This window comes from Populus nigra, chromosome 4 (assembly GCF_951802175.1).
Source record: "Populus nigra chromosome 4, ddPopNigr1.1, whole genome shotgun sequence".
Lineage (NCBI taxonomy): Eukaryota > Viridiplantae > Streptophyta > Magnoliopsida > Malpighiales > Salicaceae > Populus > Populus nigra.
In genome coordinates this window covers 23,911,757-23,931,270 of record NC_084855.1, presented here as the reverse complement: position 1 = coordinate 23,931,270, position 19,514 = coordinate 23,911,757, and the positions used below count along the sequence as shown (strand labels likewise).

Genomic DNA, 19,514 nt, shown 5'->3' with positions numbered 1-19,514 from the left:
TTCACCTTCAAAGTCTAAGCACTGGCCTAGCTCGCATAATTGGGGCCCGAGTGGCCTCTCGTTTATTTATTCTAGCATTAAAATATATCTGCCCTTGGCCTGCTGTCACACACTACATATATAAATTTCTCGTAGGATTTGTTGGCAATACAACTATCTGCTGTTAAGGATCATTACAGGAACCCAGGCAAGCAAATTTATGTAATGGCTGCGATCTTCTAGCGAATTGCACTAATTAATGCGATGAGCTTGAACCAATGGGTGCCTTCACGTGGTTTCTTGTTTTTACATTCTAAAAATATTTTAAAAAGAAATCGAAAATTTTTATTTTTTTATTTTAAATTATTTTTTATATTTTTAAATTGTTTTGATATATTAACTTTAAAAATAATTTTTTAAAAAAATATTATTTTATTATATTTTTAAATAAAAAATATTTTAAAAAACAATTAGATGATTTCTATTGTCTGCAAAAAGCCCAGAAAAGTGATCTTTTAATAATTGTCTAAATAGGGTTAGAGATATGTTTTTATTAAAAGATGGGGCAGATTAGGATTTGATGATTTACTAATCATCCCATTTCTTTGCCTCTCCTACCTTCGTTACGTTAAAAACCTGATTACATTAACCGGATCAATACTTTAAAAAAAAAATTAAAATCCTACCTAAATTAGGTTTGGAATTGCAGATTTTCCGAATCAATATGCCCGGTCGAGCCAGTTCTTATAATTATAGATCAAACACGCTTATTATTTTGATAATTAATGGTTATTTAAGCTGTTTTTTCTCTGCCGGTCAAATGAATTTTTTTAGCAAAAAAAATATGCAGGTTTTTTCAGTATGGTTTTTTGACAAAAAAATCCTAATAATAAATCAAAAGATTTATACATGTATTTAATTAAATAAATTAAAAATTATAGTAAATCTATAATTATGTCATTTTGTACATCATTTCCTTTTAATAAAACTTTATTTCATGCTTGGTTCATTTAAAAAAAAAATAACATATCGATACTCTATTAACAAAGAAAAAAAATTACAAAAAAATATACAAGAACAAAAAAAATAATCACAAATAGATTAAGTGTAAAAATATAAAGAAAAAAAACAAAGCAAGTTTTTTATTAACAAAAAAAATGCATATGAAAAATTACAAACCTAGTACTCATAATAATAATAAAAATATATATAATTTTATCATCGTTACAGTAAAATATTTACAAAATTACTATTTTTACTGTGTTTTTTTTATATATAGTATATTGTATAATAATGAATGGAATATCAGATTCAAGATATTCCTCGTTATTTTGACATTTTTCATTATTAAAAAGAAATATATAAGACTATATGAGTACTTTTTCACTTGGAAAAAATTGAAAAGATATTTTTATGAGCCTTTAATTCTCCGACCACAAACTGGAAAGCAATACTAAAAGCCCCAACTTCTCTAGTCAAAGCCACCGCCAAAATCCATCACAAAACAGCTCCGCCAATTACGCAGCCAGTCTGCAGCAGTCTCAGTGCAAATGCCAGTTGCCCCTTTCACACATCCCAAAACGTAAGAAAATCCCGTCACTAACTATAATAATCCACACGTAAACCAAAGCAACTCCTTCTTGCTGCAACAATGGGTCGAGAACAAGAAGAAGGGGAAGGGGGTGAAGAGTACTTGTTCAAGATAGTGGTCATAGGAGACTCTGCTGTTGGGAAATCCAACTTGTTGTCAAGATTTGCTAGAAATGAGTTTGATAGCAATTCAAAGGCTACAATTGGGGTAGAGTTCCAGACCCAAGTGGTGGATATTGATGGCAAAGAAATCAAGGCACAGATCTGGGACACTGCTGGTCAAGAGAGGTTTAGAGCTGTCACCTCTGCTTACTATAGAGGTGCTGTTGGTGCTCTCATTGTTTATGATATCACCAGGAGGACGAGCTTTGATAGTGTTAAGAGGTGGCTTGATGAACTTGGCAGTAAGTTTCTTGTTCTTGTTCGTTCTTTCTTCTTTCTGTTTGGTTGTTGAGAGAATCGAAATGTTAATTGGTTGTGGCTTTGATGGGCTCAATGGTTTAGGTATGTAAACTATAATATTGTTTTATTTGAATGTTAGGAATAGCTTAAAAAATTCATCTTCTCATAAACAAATGGTAAAACAACATGAAATGTTGCAGATCAAACATGGAGCCTTATTAACTAGTAGACGAGTGGTGAGCAGAAATCGACTTTACTCTGCCTTCCCATATGCTAATGTTGCAGTAGACCAGTAGCATCTTAAAAACAGAAAATGCAGGGTTTTGAAGTATCTTAGTGATTGTTTTCTTAAGTTTAATACTTCATTCATACATTCGAGTCTAAACCGATAGCACAAGTATGTGTGGCTTGTGAAAGCAAAGCGTAGAAAAAGCTGAGTTGTAGCAACATTTGTACTACATTATGATGATCAAAGAGGATTGATGTAGCATTTAGATTTATTAGCATCTTAAATCCAGTTTCCTCTCTTCAGGACCCCCAGCGGTGTAGCAATCTAGGCATTGGTAGTTTAAAATGAACATTCTTGGTACCTTGATACATACTGTGGAGTGCTTTACTCATCTGTTGTGCTGCGATCCTTAATACCTATATACCTTAATTTTGCTGGACCTGGCACCGAAGGCAATACCGAAAGAGTACTTGTTGAGATCAAGGTTTAATTGAATTGAGTTATGCACTGTTTACCATAATTATCACCTCCCATCCTCCTTAGAGTCAATAGACAGTTCTTTATCCTTTGGATCTGGGAATTTGAGAAGAGTGAAATTCCAGTTGTCTGATAACAGTTTGATTCGATAAATGTAGACTCTAATGATACCAATTGGTAAAAGATTTTGTTCAAATCCTTTACTGAAAAACAGCGACAGTTTGGAAACTAAAGAGCATTTGATATTTGAAATATGTGAAATTCTAGCTTCTGTTATCCCCTCAAGAAAAGAAAAACTCTTAGCCTAACAGGTGTTTTTTCATCCCTTCAAATTATTCTTTCAGAATTGTCAAAAACTTGACATTTTTTTGCATAATTTGCAGCTCATTGCGACACTGCGATCGCTAGAATGCTTGTAGGGAACAAGTGTGATCTTGACAGTATCAGAGAAGTGAGTAGAGACGAGGGCAAGAGCCTTGCGGAGGAAGAAAGTCTATTCTTCATGGAGACATCTGCCCTTGATTCTACTAATGTTGAAGCTGCTTTCGAGGTTGTTATCCGTGAAATCTACAATAATATGAGCAGGAAAATCTTAAACTCTGATTCATACAAGGCTGAGCTGACAGCCAATCGAGTGAGCCTGGTGAATGGGGACAACTCGTCAAAAAAGTATGGCTTCTCTTGCTGCAATACATAGTCTCTTTTCTTTCTGGAGTGTAATTCGAGTCCGAGTCCGGTGTTTGAATTCTTTTTGTCAGATCGGCTCTGCATTTTACTTACTATTATCCTTGGCAACAAGTATAAAAATCATTTAAGCTTTTTTTCGAACTAGTAGTTGTCACTGCGTGTGTTGTATGATGTGACTTGTTTTTTGAGAATTCAAAACGCTGATGATGCTTGTACTGCATAATGACCAAGGAAAAACAGATACAGAGACCGAATATATATTTTCATTAGTATTTGTTTTTTAAAGTATTTTTTTTATAATATATATATTAAAATAATATTTTTTAAAATTTTTAAAAAATTATTTTTTATTAGCCTATCAAAATAATTTTAAAATGTCAAAAAAATAATTAATTTAAAGTAAATAAAAAAATAAAAATTAATTTTTTTTTGAAAAACAAACTTACCTTTAATATTAAAAGACGTTCTAATTTCCCTTTCCATCGTTCCTAATACCTTACTCTACAAATGATATAATGTTTTGAAATGAGAAGAGTTCAGTGAATTATGCTTGTCCCATCTGGCCACACAAACCAGGGTTGTCATTAATTTTTAATGAATTGTTAATTTTTATGCATAAAGTTGACGTACTAGTGTACTACACTATTAAAGAATTAATTAAATTATTTATATATCATTATTCAAAATCACAAAGGGAATCACATGCACTACGTATCAAAATAGCTAGTTTCCACTAAATAGTTCGATTGGCGTTTTTGTTATCTGCACCCCATGACTTGGAATCCAGGCAAGTACCAATACAAAAGGCAGTGTACACAGCTTCATATACGTATATTATAATAATAATAATTTCTTTCCCATAACAAAAACTAAAATTGTGTTGGAGGGCAAGATCCCGAAAAAAAATTAAAGGTAAGAAGAAGGGCTCTAAGGATGGATTTACATGACTAGAATAAACAAATGGCCGAATACTGGTATCTTCGGAACTAAGATAAATACCATTTACACTAAGCTATAATGGAAAGGTACATGTTTTCACCACATATAATGGGAAAGTATAAAAGAAATTAGGGCTTCCTCAAAGCAGATGCTGCACCCATGACAACAGCCAGTACAATGCCAAGACCGGCCCCAAGGGAGGCGCCGACAGCCGCAGCGGTTAAAGAAGATGCCTTGGCTTTAGAGTTTCGGCTGGCATCTATTGCCAGTGCATGTTCTCGTGCCAGCTCTGCCAAAAGCCTATCTCTAGCAAATTCCTTGAATCAAAACCAACAAGGCATTCAGAATTTGTCCAAAGCATGTCAAGGAGATCGATATAAATATCACAAAAGAGTAAGAAGTGCAGCATGCACATGGTTTCCTGCTTGATGTGGAAAGAAATCCAGTCAACATTATTAAATTAAGTTGACTTCAGCATTCGAAGTGTGAGCAAGTAAAAAGGCCATCTGATCAATGAGATCCAATCACCACATGGAAATTGGATGTCGCAGTTGTACCGGAACATGTGGCAGACAGTGGAATGAAACTGTAGTTCCTATGTTTTGTTCTTTTCAAGCCAAACCGATTGCTTGATTATCAATACCTTCTTTAAGTAATTTATTCCCAATGGATTTTCAATATGAGAAAACAACAGAGCTTTTTTAATTGGATTACTTTTTTAATTGGATTAAGAGTCTATACCTGTAAAGAGGCCTCTTCATGGCTCTGCAGCACACGGTGGACAAGTTGACAAAGTGAGTTCACACCCTCAACAGCTAAAATGGTGTCTCGTTTCTGAAATGGCCACCGGACAAGATTAATTGGATTAAAACTAAGCTTTTGAGCACCTGTTTTCCCATAAGAATCTCCATTACTTGCAGTCAATGACAATGAGGCACTTGCTGCACTGGACATGACATAGGGACAGGAATTGACAACTTCTGCAGTATTTGGAGATGCTTGGTACGCCTGCAAAACAGCATCAATTGCTGCCTTTTGTTGGTGTGCACTCACAGAGAATTTGTTTGTTACAGCAATAACCCAAGGAATTCCAAGAACTTTAGCCTCATCTAATAGAAGTGAAAGGACTGGCTGTTGCTGTGAGGCATTCAGTTTACTGCAACGAGGAATCTTATGGGAGAGGTTGTGCACAAGAATTATCAAATCTGTCTTCCTACCAAGGTCACGAATTCCCATCCACAGTTCATCCCTGAAATGAGAGACTTCCATATGCAGCTCCTGCAATAAACAAACAAAACAAAAGGTCAAAGGTGTAGGAAATGTCAATGAGAAAAGGGCTCGCCAAAGCAGGCAGAATTTGGACACACTCCAATGCCTCAGCATTTTTGCTCAAAACTACGAAAACTCAAACATCAACGTTGTTTGTCCTAAACAATGGTTTGTGGAAAGAATAGAAAAATAAAAAACATAATTCAGAAAAACTAAAAGAAGGCAAGTTCTCTCCACAAACTCACTGTCAGAGCTTGGAACAAAAACCATAAAGGTTGGATTAAAGGAAAATGGAAAAAAAAAATAGGCTCTTACTGATGCAGGAGTTTTATTAAGGTTAGTTTAATCTTTCAATAATCTTGTTAAGCCTTGTATCTGCTCATCTATTGCTGTTCTCCCAACTAATCTATGCCACTTACCCTTCTGGAAAGAAGAAAGACATTCTACTAAATGCTGTACAACTAAATTTGACAAGAAAAAAAAGGGAGAGCTAGAAAGATTTATATCTACATGCATGCCAACATTGCAAATAGAGTTCCAACAGAGATGCAGTGTGAAACATACCTGCAAATTTACTCCAGCTGAATCTGAGTAGCATACACCACCAGCAACACCTTCTTGAATATCAGCCTCTAAATTAATATTCTCAAAATTGGTAATGGTGGTTAGTCTGCCTTGACCCATAATAGCCTTAAAAAGAGAAGTTTTACCCGCACCCTACACAACAGAACTCAATACATTGAGTAGAAAACTAGCCAAAAAAATTTGTATAATCAGAGTTACTATGTTGAATATTCTCACCTCAAGACCAAGTAAGCGCACTCTACGTGTTCTGACATGGACCTCCTTTGAGACAGTTGCAAAATCACTTGTACAAAAAATACAAAAATCACTCAAACCATCTGGTCGGAGGAACTTCTCATCATTTCCTGAACTGTTTTCTTTAATGAGATTCGCAGCATCTGAATCAATAGAAGGAAAAACAGGCATAAAAGAATCTGTTACTATTGGATGCTTTGGTGGTCGTCTCAGTGGTGCCCCAACTAAGACCCTTATCTTTTGTAATTCTGGCTGTGATCCATTATTTGAATAGTAGCTGGGTGCTGAAGGAAATGACTCCACTGTAGTTGAGCACCTGGACGCAAAAAGCATATGATTAACATAAATTAAGTAAACTACATAGCTTTCATTCATCACTTCTTGAGATATTATTTTTTTTAATTGACCAATAAAGTTAAGATGTTGATGGCTCTAAGTAAATTCTAAATGCAGCACAAACAAATATCTGGGCAGGTTGTGAAGAATTTAAACCGACAACATTGACGTTCACATATAGCAAAATATATCCATGGAGGCACACAATACTTGAAAAGCATTGAAAATTCATTAAAGGAGTAAAAAATGGAGAGTACTGAAGCAGCATCATTGCCCAGGTGGAAAAGAAGCAAGCCAGGTTCCAAACAAACTGAAATTACAAGGCATGATGATTAGACTTGGCAACTGGGTCTGGTTGTCTCAGGTTTGGAGGAATTAAGTGCTCAAGTCTGTGCGTCTTGATCCTAACCCTAACCCATCAGGTTTCGGCAAGTTCAGGTCATCCCACAGGTTTGAGAGCATTTGTTTCTTGCAGATGAAAAGATTTGACTATTATTACAAACTAAAATCTACATGCATGTATATGAAATTATGAATTGTGCACATCTCATACAATTATGATAGTTACCAAAACATATATATTCGTATTAGCAATGAATTAAAAGTCAAAATTTAATGGAGTAACTTTTTGTCCAATTATTTCTGCATCACTTCTTGGTTTTCAAGAAAATAACAATGACCGAAAATCGAAGTATTTGTTCTGTTTTAAAGATATAATACTTTCTCATATGGAGCAAACACATTAGACGTGCATTTTTTTTCTATGAAAATTATCTCATAAGTAAAGAAAAGATGAGAGTGTGGCAACATATTCAATTTTTTTCTTGATAAGCTACACAAATTTGTCAAACCACAAATGCCATCTTTATATATGTGTGTGCTTGTGTGTGTAAGTTAGACAACAATTGTGTTATGAAAACCACCAACAATTCAAAGAAGAAAATCTAGATATACAAGGAAAGACAACCAAGGAGAGTACAAATCTTAATGGAGAGTAGAAAAGGAAAAAAAAAAGATTGCTTTTGTTTTTTATTTAACCAAATGGAAGAAAAAGTTTAAAAGTTTTGAAGTAGCATTGTTTATCTATTACTTTAGCAGACTTCGTGTTTGGCAAACTTAAAGTTTACTATAATGCTTGCCCCAAGGATTACCCACAGGTCGTGTAGCCCAACCCAGAAATTTCAAGTTATTTCAGGTTGGGTCTACCCAATATAAGCAAAAGCTGACTTTATGTGCTGAGGGCATGCACAAAGAGAAAATAAGATCATCACCAATAAATGAGGTACATGCATACCAGATAGGATTCCAGATGAAAGGAATCATGATATGATAAGATGCCAAATGAATAGAACAACATCATTTATCGAATGAAAAAAACGTATGCAAGAATTATGTGATTAGGTTGTGTAGATGTACTGAAAACTTGAAGTTCTAAACACTGTTTAGCCCCATATTGGATGCTCAAGATAACCTCTTGAAAATTCTATATTGCATGAAAAAGAAAATAGGGGGCAGTCAAGGACAATACCAGTTACCATTTACTTGAGCATGAACCAGATTACAAAGGTGCAACCTAAAACCCGTGATATCAACTTTTAAGGGCTCTCCATTCTTATCATCAGGAATACCACTCCATCCAAGAGGAACAATTGAAGTAGCTGTGCGAATAACTGGTAAATCCACAATATGTGCAAGCTCTACAGCACCAGCAACTGCAAGCCCAAGCCACTGTTGCAAATTCGGAAATTGAGGCAGTTGCTCAATTCCAAGGAAAGATGATGTGCCATCCCCCATGCACATATCATAGATTCTGCACACGATAAATGGGAGAAAATATGCATCTCATGCCAATTTTAACAAAAAGAAACTTGCATGTAAGATAAGAATTTCCAAATTCCAAAACATAATGCAGATGTATGAGCAATCTAGCTGCTTTACAATCCAACCATCTAGAAACCATGTTTTCCTGTTCCAAGAATGATGCAGCCTAGTAATTTAGGCAATGGCAGATTTGTAATTTTTGAAAAAAATTCTGCGAAGACAAATGTTTGCTAGCAATTTAAGAAATGTTGAGCACCTTTTACTTGGGAAAATTAATTTCTTATTCAGGTTTCTCTTAATTGGTCAAATAGAAATAGTTATGATTCTTATTTACAAATCCATGCCAAGTAGGAATACGAATAACTCAAACCTATAAATATGCTTATAACGTTTTAATTTGAGCATCAGTGAATTATTATTAATAAAGTGTGGCCTTTTGCTTTGAGAGTGATGCTTTCATTAAGGAGTGAATCCTTAAACCCTAGGTGAGAAGCTTAGGTAAGGAAATTCCTTGAATCTAGTAGTGTGAGGCTAGTAGGTTTAATTCTGTTTTTCTTTAATCTTTCTACTTACAGAACTGCTCTCAACTACCAAGTCCCTAAACAAAATAAAACATAACCCCAAAACACAGCTGGTTACAAACTTCCCCTACAATTGGATTACTGATTTCTAGAGGGAAGGTGAGGACATGACCACTACATTTCTACCATGCCACCAAACTATTGATATAGAAGGAGACAAAAGGAAGAGTGCCTATGAAAAAGATGAGCATTAAATACATATACAAGCAATCATTTAGATATATGAGCAACAACCTGAAACCTCCTTTTTTTGGAAAAGAATAACAAAGCCCTACCCCTATGTTGACACCACTACCATTTGTTACTGAGTGAAAATTCCAGTGTTGGAATTAAATTGAATTCAAAATTCCAGGCAGCATAACTTGCCAACAGATTGGGGCTTGAATATTTGCTTGTTCACAACATCAATTATTAACCACAAAAAGTGATATGGAGCATGTTTCCTTTCATCTTCAAAAGAGTTGGATTCTAATCAATGGGAAGTCCCATTTCAGAAACAAGAGACAATATTACTGGATTAACAAAACTCTCAAACTCCAGTTTATTTCTAATATCCCAAACATGACACGTAACTAGAGAGGAGGTAGGAAATCACTGAACTTCTCCTCCTGATTGGCAATGAACCTGGTTCGATTGATAACCTTGCATTACATTTCTGTTGGTAAAATTTTTTGTATTTTTCAACTTCACAACTAATTTTTCTCCCAAATGACACCTGCTCACAAGTTATGATAATGCTGGACAACTTTTAGCCTTGAATCTGATGCTATGTGAAGAGTTCTTTGCGTTCCATTTTAGTTGTCCAAAGAAAGAAGAGAGAGGTAAAGGGGGGGAAATGAGAAAGAGAAGAGCATTCAAAGAAGAGTTAAACATCTGCAGAATTTCCTATAGCAGAAAGTTGCAACTAAATTAGAACTGCAGCTGCATCATGTGAAATTAAAGCTGAAACTAATAAAGCATACAAGTACAACTATAAATCTAGGCATAATGATGGTTGCATATGTGAGGGAATGGAACATGCGCAAGCCAGCTGATATGATTGATATTATCAATCCAGGTGAAAAATCACACCAGCTGAAATTGCAGTTCAATTTTTTCAAATACACCAAGTAATCTTCAGCAGACAACAATATGGTACCTTTGAAATCGAAACCTATATGACTTCATTGAATGTGATTGAAGTCGTTCCCTTAGCTCAGCAATCACAGATCTGACCTGAAAATGTCTTTGCCAGAAGAAAGCAAACAAAATGAGAGATCCCAGAGTTTTACCTCCTGGCTTCAGCAGATACTGGTGCACAAAACACTACTAAAAATTGTGCAATTTATCATGATGTTCAAAAATCCTATCACAAAAAAAAAAAGCTGGAGTGAAAACAAATGGGGTAAGCAAAGGGACTCATACCGATGTCAATTTAGAGTACTCTGTACCCGACAATAATTCCACTGATGAGTTCCCCAAGAGAAAGAGCTGGCATGAATGAAATATCTTTGTTAATAATTCATTACTGAGCAAGATGAGCCATGGAAACTATGACTTCTCTGAGATAAGAGACCACTCATAGGTGCAATGGTAAAATATGTGGCTGACAACCACAACCACAACCACAACCACAAGGGTGGTAGATTCAATTTTCAAGAGCAGGTAATTCATGCATAAAAATTAATGTGGTGTTTGGAATATCTGATGGTATAGGACAACCATGACACTTCAAATGCACTTGTTATTGGAGCATGCATGGAAAAGGACAAAAGACAAGTTTTGTACCCTCCTGTAGCCAGAATTCCATGTCACCTCCCCAATGAGATAATTTTGTCCTGTCAGGTGTATACTCATCAAATAGACCCTATAAGAAAAACTGTTTCCAAAATTCCCCTCCCATGACCCTACGATGGAAGACCTTAAGTATGTACAGCCTTTTTATTCAATCAAATAATAAAATGAAACACCACAGTCATATACTTAAACTGAGGCCACCTTGCAGGACAAATAACAGATGCCTTGACCTAAATATCCACTGCCAGTTGATTTTTTTCCCTTTCTGTGGTGAACTTTTTAGTTGTATTTGGTTAAATCCAACTCAAACTTAGGCTTGGGTATCATGACAAGGAACCGCACAACTAGGGTGAAGGAAATAAGAGCAGAGACCGCATTTAACTGCACTAGAAACTTAGGTGCTCTTTACATAAAAATGAAAAACCAGGGAAGTAAACAGCTAGAATGTTGGCACTGCCTCACATTCCACAAGGGTGGTTGAGGATTGATGCACATCTTGATGGGATACAGATTAGAAATCCAACAAGGTGTTCATATTCAAATGTACCACCAATTGCTTGCCTCCATCAACTGGTTTAGCAAAATTGGGTTAAGAGGTTGAGTGCGTAAACCAATTTACTTGATGTTGGATTATAGGAAATTTCCAGGGCGACATATCCAAAAGGACTAATATTCCCAAGCAAGCTCATATACCAAGATAAAACCACAATTCTAGCATAATTGCAAACTGTTTAAAAGTATCATTACTTCTCCCTCCTCACCAAAGAAATCCCTAGTGACCTATCTATCTTAATAGTCATGCTAGCTGAGATCATGAACCAACAAAAGGAAACAACAGTGATAATCAATGCCTGTTATGTAAGGGAAACACTGAAGCAAAGGAGCCTAAGCAACTGAAAACCATATTTTGAGAAATAAAATTTATAGAACAAATGAGGGAAGCAAAGTAGCAAAGTTTTTGTTCAAGAATGTACGTTAACGGAAAAACACAGAAGACTAGTCCAAGGAGGAATACCCCTCATCACACTATTACATACTATCTTTTGAAAGTATCAAAGAAAATTAAAGGGCACTCATCCAAACATGCTAATGGAACCCATTAATGAAAGGAACAGAAACCAAAACCAATCAATCACCGATAATGTTTTTACAGTTCATTCATATTTCATCTCTCAAGCATGTTAACATGTCCAAAAAAAATACCAACCAGAAAGCAATATAAAATAAAGTATCAGTTCATGTAATTACCTGACCAAATGGGACATATGACGGCAAATAAGGTACTCTATTCCAGTTCCTTTTATTCTCACTTTTAGCATTAGTTTTTTCAGCCACTTTTCCCGTCATTGCCTCGTTTGGTAGCCCATTATTATTGTCAGATAATGGCTTAAGAGATATGCCATCAGAACCCTCTTGGATTTCAAGAGATTGCGGTTCAGCTACATTCTCGATTGAAGGTCTTGCAGAATTAGCTGCTGATGTTGTTTCTATAGGATCAACTTGTTTTCCATTGTATTTATTATATTGCCTTCGAAAACCTTCTAAAGGCACAAGTTTTGCAAGTCTCCAAAAAGAAGTCTGCACAGGGCCTAAGCCCATAACCAACTGCTCTCCCTCATTCTCTTTTGGCTTCTGTGCCCTTGGTTTTTCTGTTCTTTCCTCATGTTTTGACGTAATTCCACCGGAACTTTCAACCTCGGCATTGTTTGACAAAGGTTGAGCGTTATAATGATGAAAATAAGCAGGAGATAGGATGCGGGGCACCAAATCCTCTGGTATGCAGTAACTCTTAAAATGGTGTTGCCAGCCTTTTTTATGGACATAACTGAATGAGATTTGAGAGAGGAGAGAGGATATCATAAATTAACATTTTTTGCAGAAGAGAGCGAACAAAAAGGTGTATCTAGATTTTCAATTATTTCATCATGTGAGAGAGATGGCAATCAAAGAGGTGAAATGGAGCGTACTCTCGTAAAGCAGCATTCCCAACTGGGGGTTGAGAAAATGTGATGCATTTAACCTGGATTCTTTCATTTTCTTTCGATGGTGAGGATGCAGCAATGACCCTCAGAATGGCAAGGGTAGCTAAAGCTGCCACCTGAAAAAGACAGAACAGGAGAATATGAGAAATACAAAACCAAAGCAATTAATCCAATAAAGCTTACAGAGCAAGCCAGTCAAACTTACAGCTCCACCGAGTGAATGTCCACATAATACAAGTTTTCGATTCTTCTTCTGAGCAAGCTTGTACAATTCTAAAGCAGGAATCCCCTTAGCACGAGCCATGAAACCCTAAGATAAAATTTAAGAGGAAAAAATCAAAACAGTAGATAAGTATAAATCTGCACCAGAACACGGACAGCTAGAGTCAATGATATAATTGAGAAACGCAGTATACTAGATCATAACAGTCAAAAGACATTGGGGTATACAATTGAACCATATTGAAAGGTTTTGAAAATTATAGATTGCAAACTTACTCGATGGGCAGCAGGCTTAATTTGATCTTTTAGTTGTTTTGGTTTTGATTGGGAAGCATTCAAACAATTTTCACCACTATCCTTCTGGCTTTCACATTGGCCAGATTCAACAACATCCATCCGGACAGTATCCTCTCCAGTATCCTCATGAAATATAGCACCTTGCAGTATATTTGCATCGGTCATGACATCCCTAGTCATAACAATTTCAATAAACAAAATCACCTTCTCAGAACCAAAAGATCTTTCAACATCCAACCCACAAAATATCCACAATACTTACTTGTACTGCTTTGTTCCAATAAATGAAGCAAATAGTGTGTCGCCTGCTTCTGCCAATAAGTACCTTCACAAACCCCCCCCCCAAAAAAAAAAAAGCAAATAAGCCATAACATAAGCCCAAAATCAACAAGCACTCCTTGAACAAATGTTCACCCACATAGGCATAGTCAAAACCTCATTCAAATTCTACATAAACAGAAACGCTCCGATTCATCCAAATCCCATTATATTTACACCGCTCTAAGGATAGCTTGAGGTTGCATTGAACACTAAAATAATAAAAACTCCAAGTGCAACATACATAAGAAAACAAATAATTCTACCTTGTTTATCTTATCAATTAAAAAGGAAAAAAAAAAAAAGCGAACCTGTGAGGTACGTGATCTGCAGACTGCTGCACGCGTTCCAGAGCAACGATTTGCCCTCCAAAGTCAGCCTTAAATTTATTCACGACTCGAACCATCTCATCAGCAGGTCTCTATCGAGAGAATAAATAATTTAAAAAAAAACATTTGATTTTCTAAGAAACCAAACAGTAAAGTGTGGTTTAATTAATTTTCTTTCTACCTTGTAGACGCATTCAGAGAGTACCATGCAACATAGAATGTCCTGCAAATCGGCAACGGACTCAGCCTTGACGGCATTACAGAGATCGTGAAGCTGTTTCTTCCTGAGTTCGTACTCTTGTTGAATTATCTTTCTGTGTTCTCTTTCGTCTCCGTTGATCCACGGAGGCCACCGCATTCTCCACTGCAGTGGCCCCCATGATACCTTGAGGATCCTGGCTCTCTGGTCTCTGATCCATGCCTCTACTCTGTTCTGTATCGAATCCATTGAAGAAAGATTTTGAGGATTGGATTGGAAGGTGACGAGGAAACCCTAGCGACAGAGTGATTGAAAAATAGATTCGAAGGAGAAGGCGCCAGGGAAAGAGAAACGTGTGTGGTGACGGGTGACTGTGACTGTGACCGTGTCCGTGGAAGGAACTGCAGCTGGGGCAATCTGCGTGTAATGTATAAGCCCTCTGGCTGCAGCCAAATATAATAATAATAATAAACAAAGAAAAAGTATTTTGCCTTTAAACAAGGTATTTTTCGCATTTTCTTATTTAAAAAAATAAAAGCATTTTAAAATATTTTTAATCAAGTTATGATTTTTAAACTATATTTTGGCAGTGCATGGAGTAGCTTTAGGTTTATTTTGCTTTAAAAGATATCCACAAGTTTGATTGTTTATATGGTCACCCGTATGGTTGAGTTCATAAACAAATAAATTTAAAAAAATATTTAAAAAAAAATACTGCAAATTTGATCAACCGAAAACATTGTTAAGGTAATCTTATAAAATAATTTATTTGAAGAATAATGTTTTTTAATTTAAGAAAACTGAATGAGTTATTTAAAAAAAAATTATGTAATTTTTTAACTTTATTTGGAAAGTGATTAAATAAAAGTTAAGGATTTTTCGTGGACTTGATTTAACTATCACGGGTTTAACAATATCAACGATGATTAATGGGTGTATGGTTGAAATTTGGGAAATATAGAAAATAATAATAGTAAAAATATTTTTTTCCTAAAAAAAAGAGATTTTGCTTTCGAGTACTTGTGCTATTTATTTTGCATTACTTTTGTTCTCTTTCTTTTTTATTTGGTAATTAAAGCTTTGTTTATTTTTATATTTAAAAAAATTAAAATTTTTTAATTTTTTAATTTTTTTTGCTTCAAATTAATATTTTTTTAATATTTTTAAATTATTTTGATACGTTGATATCAAAAATTATTTTTAAAAAATAAAAAAAATATATTATTTTAATACATTTATAAGTAAAAAATATTTTGAAAAACAACCGCAGCCATATTTTCAAACAACTCATAAAAATATTTGTCTTTTTATATATAAAAGTAAAATCTAAATAAATTGCTCAATGAAAATCCAATCATATCCCTAATTAATTATCAACAAAAATTATATTTTCAATTAAGGAAAAAAATAAAATAATAATATAATTTTAAAAAAAATAAGTCAATCATGTTTTTCGTTGTATACATATTTACGTATCTTGTAAAATATTTAATTATATAACAAGATTTTTTAAAATTGTATCAGCCTATAATTTGATTTTGATTAAGGAAACTTTAAATATATATCAACAAAAATCAATAAATAAAATATAAGATAAAATTTCTTACAAGTGGTACATTGTAAGTTTGGATTAAATTGGATTCCCATGAACACTAGAATAAGCTTTTAATTTTCCATCATGTATAGTCTACATCCGAAAATGATTGGAAGCTCTTTGCCCATAATATATAACTGCGTGGCTCTTTTAATACTATGGATCCTCCTACTCTTCACGCTCTTATAATTAATTTTGCTTGTAAAAGTATTTGAGCTCTTTTGAGCACCCAATTACATATATTTTTTTTTTTTGAATGAAGGGTTGAATTAAAAGAGAAGATTGGAGTGAAAAAACTTAGGTAATATAGATAATTCTTTATAATTTATTTGGAAATTATATTTTAGCCCCTTTTTTTATCTATTAGTTGAGCGGTCCTTTTAATTCTAGAAAAAATAATTTTTGCATTAAATTTTATTTTCAGAATTTTCCAGTTTTTTTTTTTGTTATGTGTGTGTGAGGACAGAGGGAGACTCGCTAGATTTCGGTCTAAAAATAAAAAGTTGTCATTGCGATGATTTCAACCACTAAAATGGTTGATTTTTATATCAAATAGTTACATGTGATGAAGAGAGTTCAAATTAAGCTCGAAAAAGATTATTTTTTCAAGATGATTTTGGGTTTTGACACAATTTGTTTTGTTTTTGGAGGTTATGGATTTGCTTAACGAGGTTTCTAAGGTATTTGAGTAAGAAATGAGATGAAAATTGGTTTATAAAAGGAAAAAATCAGCCACCTTGTTTTTTTTTAGCTATTGTGGTGGCCGAATTTTGGAGATTTCAGACAACATGTCATTTATTTTTTTGTCAAAAAATGAGACAGGCAATACATTATACACCCCCATTAAACTCAGAAAAAAATATGGTTCGTGCACAGACATCTTCTTTGTGAGTCAGGCATTAGGCTTGGCTTTCCAGGCTCGCAATGTCTAGCCTTATTATTTTTATTTTTTTGTTTTACATTGATGCTTTTTACATGTATTTTTTAATTTTTTTGTTTATTTATGTCTGGGTTAATATCTATTATTTGTGATTTTTTTGGCTTATTTAACCTTTTAAAAATAATGATTATTCGTGGACTTTATTTAACTATCACGGGTTTAACAATATCAATGATGATTAATGGGCGTGTGGTTGAAATTTGGGAAATATAGAAAATAATAGTAGTAAAAATAGATTTTTCCTTTAAAAAATAGAGTTTGCTTTCGAAGTACCTGTGCTATTTATTTTCCATTACTTTTGTTCTCTCTTTTTTGTCTGGTAACTAAGTACACCTTAAAAGGAAAATGTTTGTCTTTTTGTATATAAAAGTAAAATATAAATAAATTCCTCAGTGAAAATTCAACCACATCCCTAATTAATTATCAACACAAAATTATATTTCCAATTAAAAAATATATAATTTTAAGAAAAATAAGTCAATCATATTTTTCATTGTATACATATTTACGCATCTTATAAAATATTTAATTATATAACAAGATTTTTTAAGTTGTATTAGCCTATAATTTGATTTTGATTAAGGAAACTTTAAAGATACTTTAAATATATATCAACAAAAATCAATAAATAAAATATAAAAAATATAAGATAAAATTTCTTACAAGTGGTACATTGTAAGTTTGGATTGAATTGGATTCCTATGAACACAAGAATAAGCTTTTAATTTTCCATCATGTACAGTATAAGCTTTTAATTTTCCATAATGTATGGTCTACATCCGAAAATTATTGGAAGCTCATTGCCTATGATATGTAACTGCGTGGCTCTTTTTCTATGGATCCTCCTATTAAATCAATTCAATTCACATAAAAAAAATACGAACATAAAAAAAATAAAATTATAAACCTCTTTAATTTATTTGTATTATTGTCTTACTTTAACTTAAATACAAATAGCTTATATATAGGTTAAGCTGAAAATATTATTCTACCTTTAATAAATAAAACAAGATAAATATATTATTTAACATCTCCCCTCAAACTCAAGATGCAACAGCTATAAGTATCAAGAGTTTACCAACTAGAAAACGAAAACAAGAAATGAAATGTGACTTGGTAAATAAATCTGCAATCTGTAAGGAAGAAGAAACAAAATGCAAAATAATTGTGTCATGCTTGACATAATGATGGGTTAGATGACAATCAATCTCAATGTGCTTAGTTCGTTCATGAAAAACTGAGTTGTAAGCAATCTTAATAGAACTCTGGTTGTCACAATAATTAGAAGTAGGATGAGAAAGTGAAACTCTCATATCTGTAAGTAACCAACATAACTAAATAATCTATTTGGTAGTAATAATTAACAAACAAACAAAACCAGAATGCAAAAGCAGCGAAAGATAAAGTACCAAATATCATAAATACTCAACAAATATCTTCTCGAAATTATACGATTACTCCAAAACACAACACAAATTGCAGAAGATGAAATACCAAAATAATTGCAGAGACAGAACAGAAATACCAAATTGCAGAAGCTGATGGAAAGTCGAAATACTAGATTTTACAGAAGCGGGAGATAAAATATCACTCTAAAAATTTTTTGGATCCGTGAAAGTTGTGTTTGGAATCAAGTCTCGTTTCATAAAACCAGCTTTGATGCCATGTTAAAACAATTCAATTAACACAAAAATAAATACAAACATGAAAGAGAAAGAGGCTAGAATTCTCCTTAATTTACTTGTATTATTGTTCTTACTTTAACCTAAATACAAAGAGCTTATATATAAGTTAAGCTGAAAGTACTATTCTACTCTTAATAAATAAAACAAGATAAATATATTATTTACACCCCCTACTCTTCACGCTCTTATAATTAATTTTGCATTGTAATAGTGTTTTTTTTATTTCGAGTACTCAAATTTTTTTATTTGTCTAATTGAGCTCTTTTGAGCACCCAATTACATGTTTTTTCAAATGATGGATTGAATTAAAAGACAGGATTGGAGTGAAAAAACCTTAGGTAATGTTGATGGTTCTTTATAATTTATTTGGAAACTATATTTTAGCCCCCCGTCTTTTTTATCTATTAGTTGAGCGGTCCTTTTAATTATAAAATAATAATTTTAGCACCAAATTTCATTTTCATCATTTTTTAGTTTTTTTTTTTGTGAGGACAAAGGGAGGCTCACTAGATTCCGATGAAAAAATAAAAAGTTGTCATGGCGATGATTTCAACCACTAAAATGGTTGATTTTTATATTAGATAGTAGTTACATGTGATGAGGGGAGTTTAAATTAGATGCTTTCGGACCTTAAAAGTGCATGAAAAAAGAGATTTAAGCTCGAAAAGATATTTTTTTATGATGATTTTAGGTTTTGACACAATTTGTTTTGTTTTTTGAGGTTATGGATATGCTTAACAAGGTTTCTAAGGTTTTTGAGTAAGAAATGAGTAGAAATTTGGTTTCTCAAAGAAAAAAATTAGCAACCCTATTTTTCCTAACTATTGTGGTGGTCGGATTCTGGGGATTTTAGACAGCGTGTTATCTATTTTTTTTTTAAAATGAAACGAACATTGTCCACCCCATTAATTTCAGAAAAAAATACGGTTCGCGCGTGGACACTTTCTTTATGGGTTCGGCACTAGGCTTAGCTTTCCAAGCCCGCAATGCCTAGCCTCATTCTTTTCATTTTTTTTGGTAAATTAATGCTTTTACATGTATTT

The 19,514-nt window shown here is 33.6% G+C and overlaps 2 protein-coding genes across 2 annotated transcripts; one reads left to right on the top strand and one right to left on the bottom strand.

Moving 5' to 3' along the window:
• Positions 1-1,384: 1,384 nt before the first annotated feature.
• On the top strand, positions 1,385-3,505 carry LOC133692431 (ras-related protein RABA5e). The gene is made up of 2 exons (XM_062113365.1): positions 1,385-1,973; positions 3,061-3,505. The coding sequence occupies exons 1-2, from the start codon at positions 1,631-1,633 to the stop codon at positions 3,372-3,374; spliced, it is 657 nt and encodes a 218-aa protein (XP_061969349.1). The 5' UTR covers positions 1,385-1,630; the 3' UTR covers positions 3,375-3,505.
• Positions 3,506-4,169: 664 nt separating this feature from the next.
• LOC133692067 (uncharacterized) lies at positions 4,170-14,684 on the bottom strand. The gene is made up of 14 exons (XM_062112746.1): positions 14,235-14,684; positions 14,036-14,145; positions 13,669-13,731; positions 13,386-13,578; positions 13,093-13,197; positions 12,873-13,003; positions 12,154-12,730; positions 10,534-10,599; positions 10,268-10,344; positions 8,256-8,537; positions 6,374-6,707; positions 6,137-6,289; positions 5,045-5,581; positions 4,170-4,620 (listed from the first exon to the last, which is right to left on the bottom strand). The coding sequence occupies exons 1-14, from the start codon at positions 14,499-14,501 to the stop codon at positions 4,432-4,434; spliced, it is 3,084 nt and encodes a 1,027-aa protein (XP_061968730.1). The 5' UTR covers positions 14,502-14,684; the 3' UTR covers positions 4,170-4,431.
• Between the last annotated feature and the right edge of the window lie 4,830 nt (positions 14,685-19,514).

Coding starts and splice junctions, on each gene's coding strand:
- LOC133692431 (XM_062113365.1), top strand. CDS start 1,631: ATGGGTCGAGAACAAGAAGAAGGGGAAGGGGGTGAAGAGTACTTGTTC. Junction 1,974..3,060: donor GTGGCTTGATGAACTTGGCA/GTAAGTTTCTTG, acceptor CATAATTTGCAG/CTCATTGCGACACTGCGATC.
- LOC133692067 (XM_062112746.1), bottom strand. CDS start 14,501: ATGGATTCGATACAGAACAGAGTAGAGGCATGGATCAGAGACCAGAGA. Junction 12,731..12,872: donor GGGAATGCTGCTTTACGAGA/GTACGCTCCATT, acceptor AATCTCATTCAG/TTATGTCCATAAAAAAGGCT. Junction 5,582..6,136: donor CAGCTGGAGTAAATTTGCAG/GTATGTTTCACA, acceptor TGTTTATTGCAG/GAGCTGCATATGGAAGTCTC.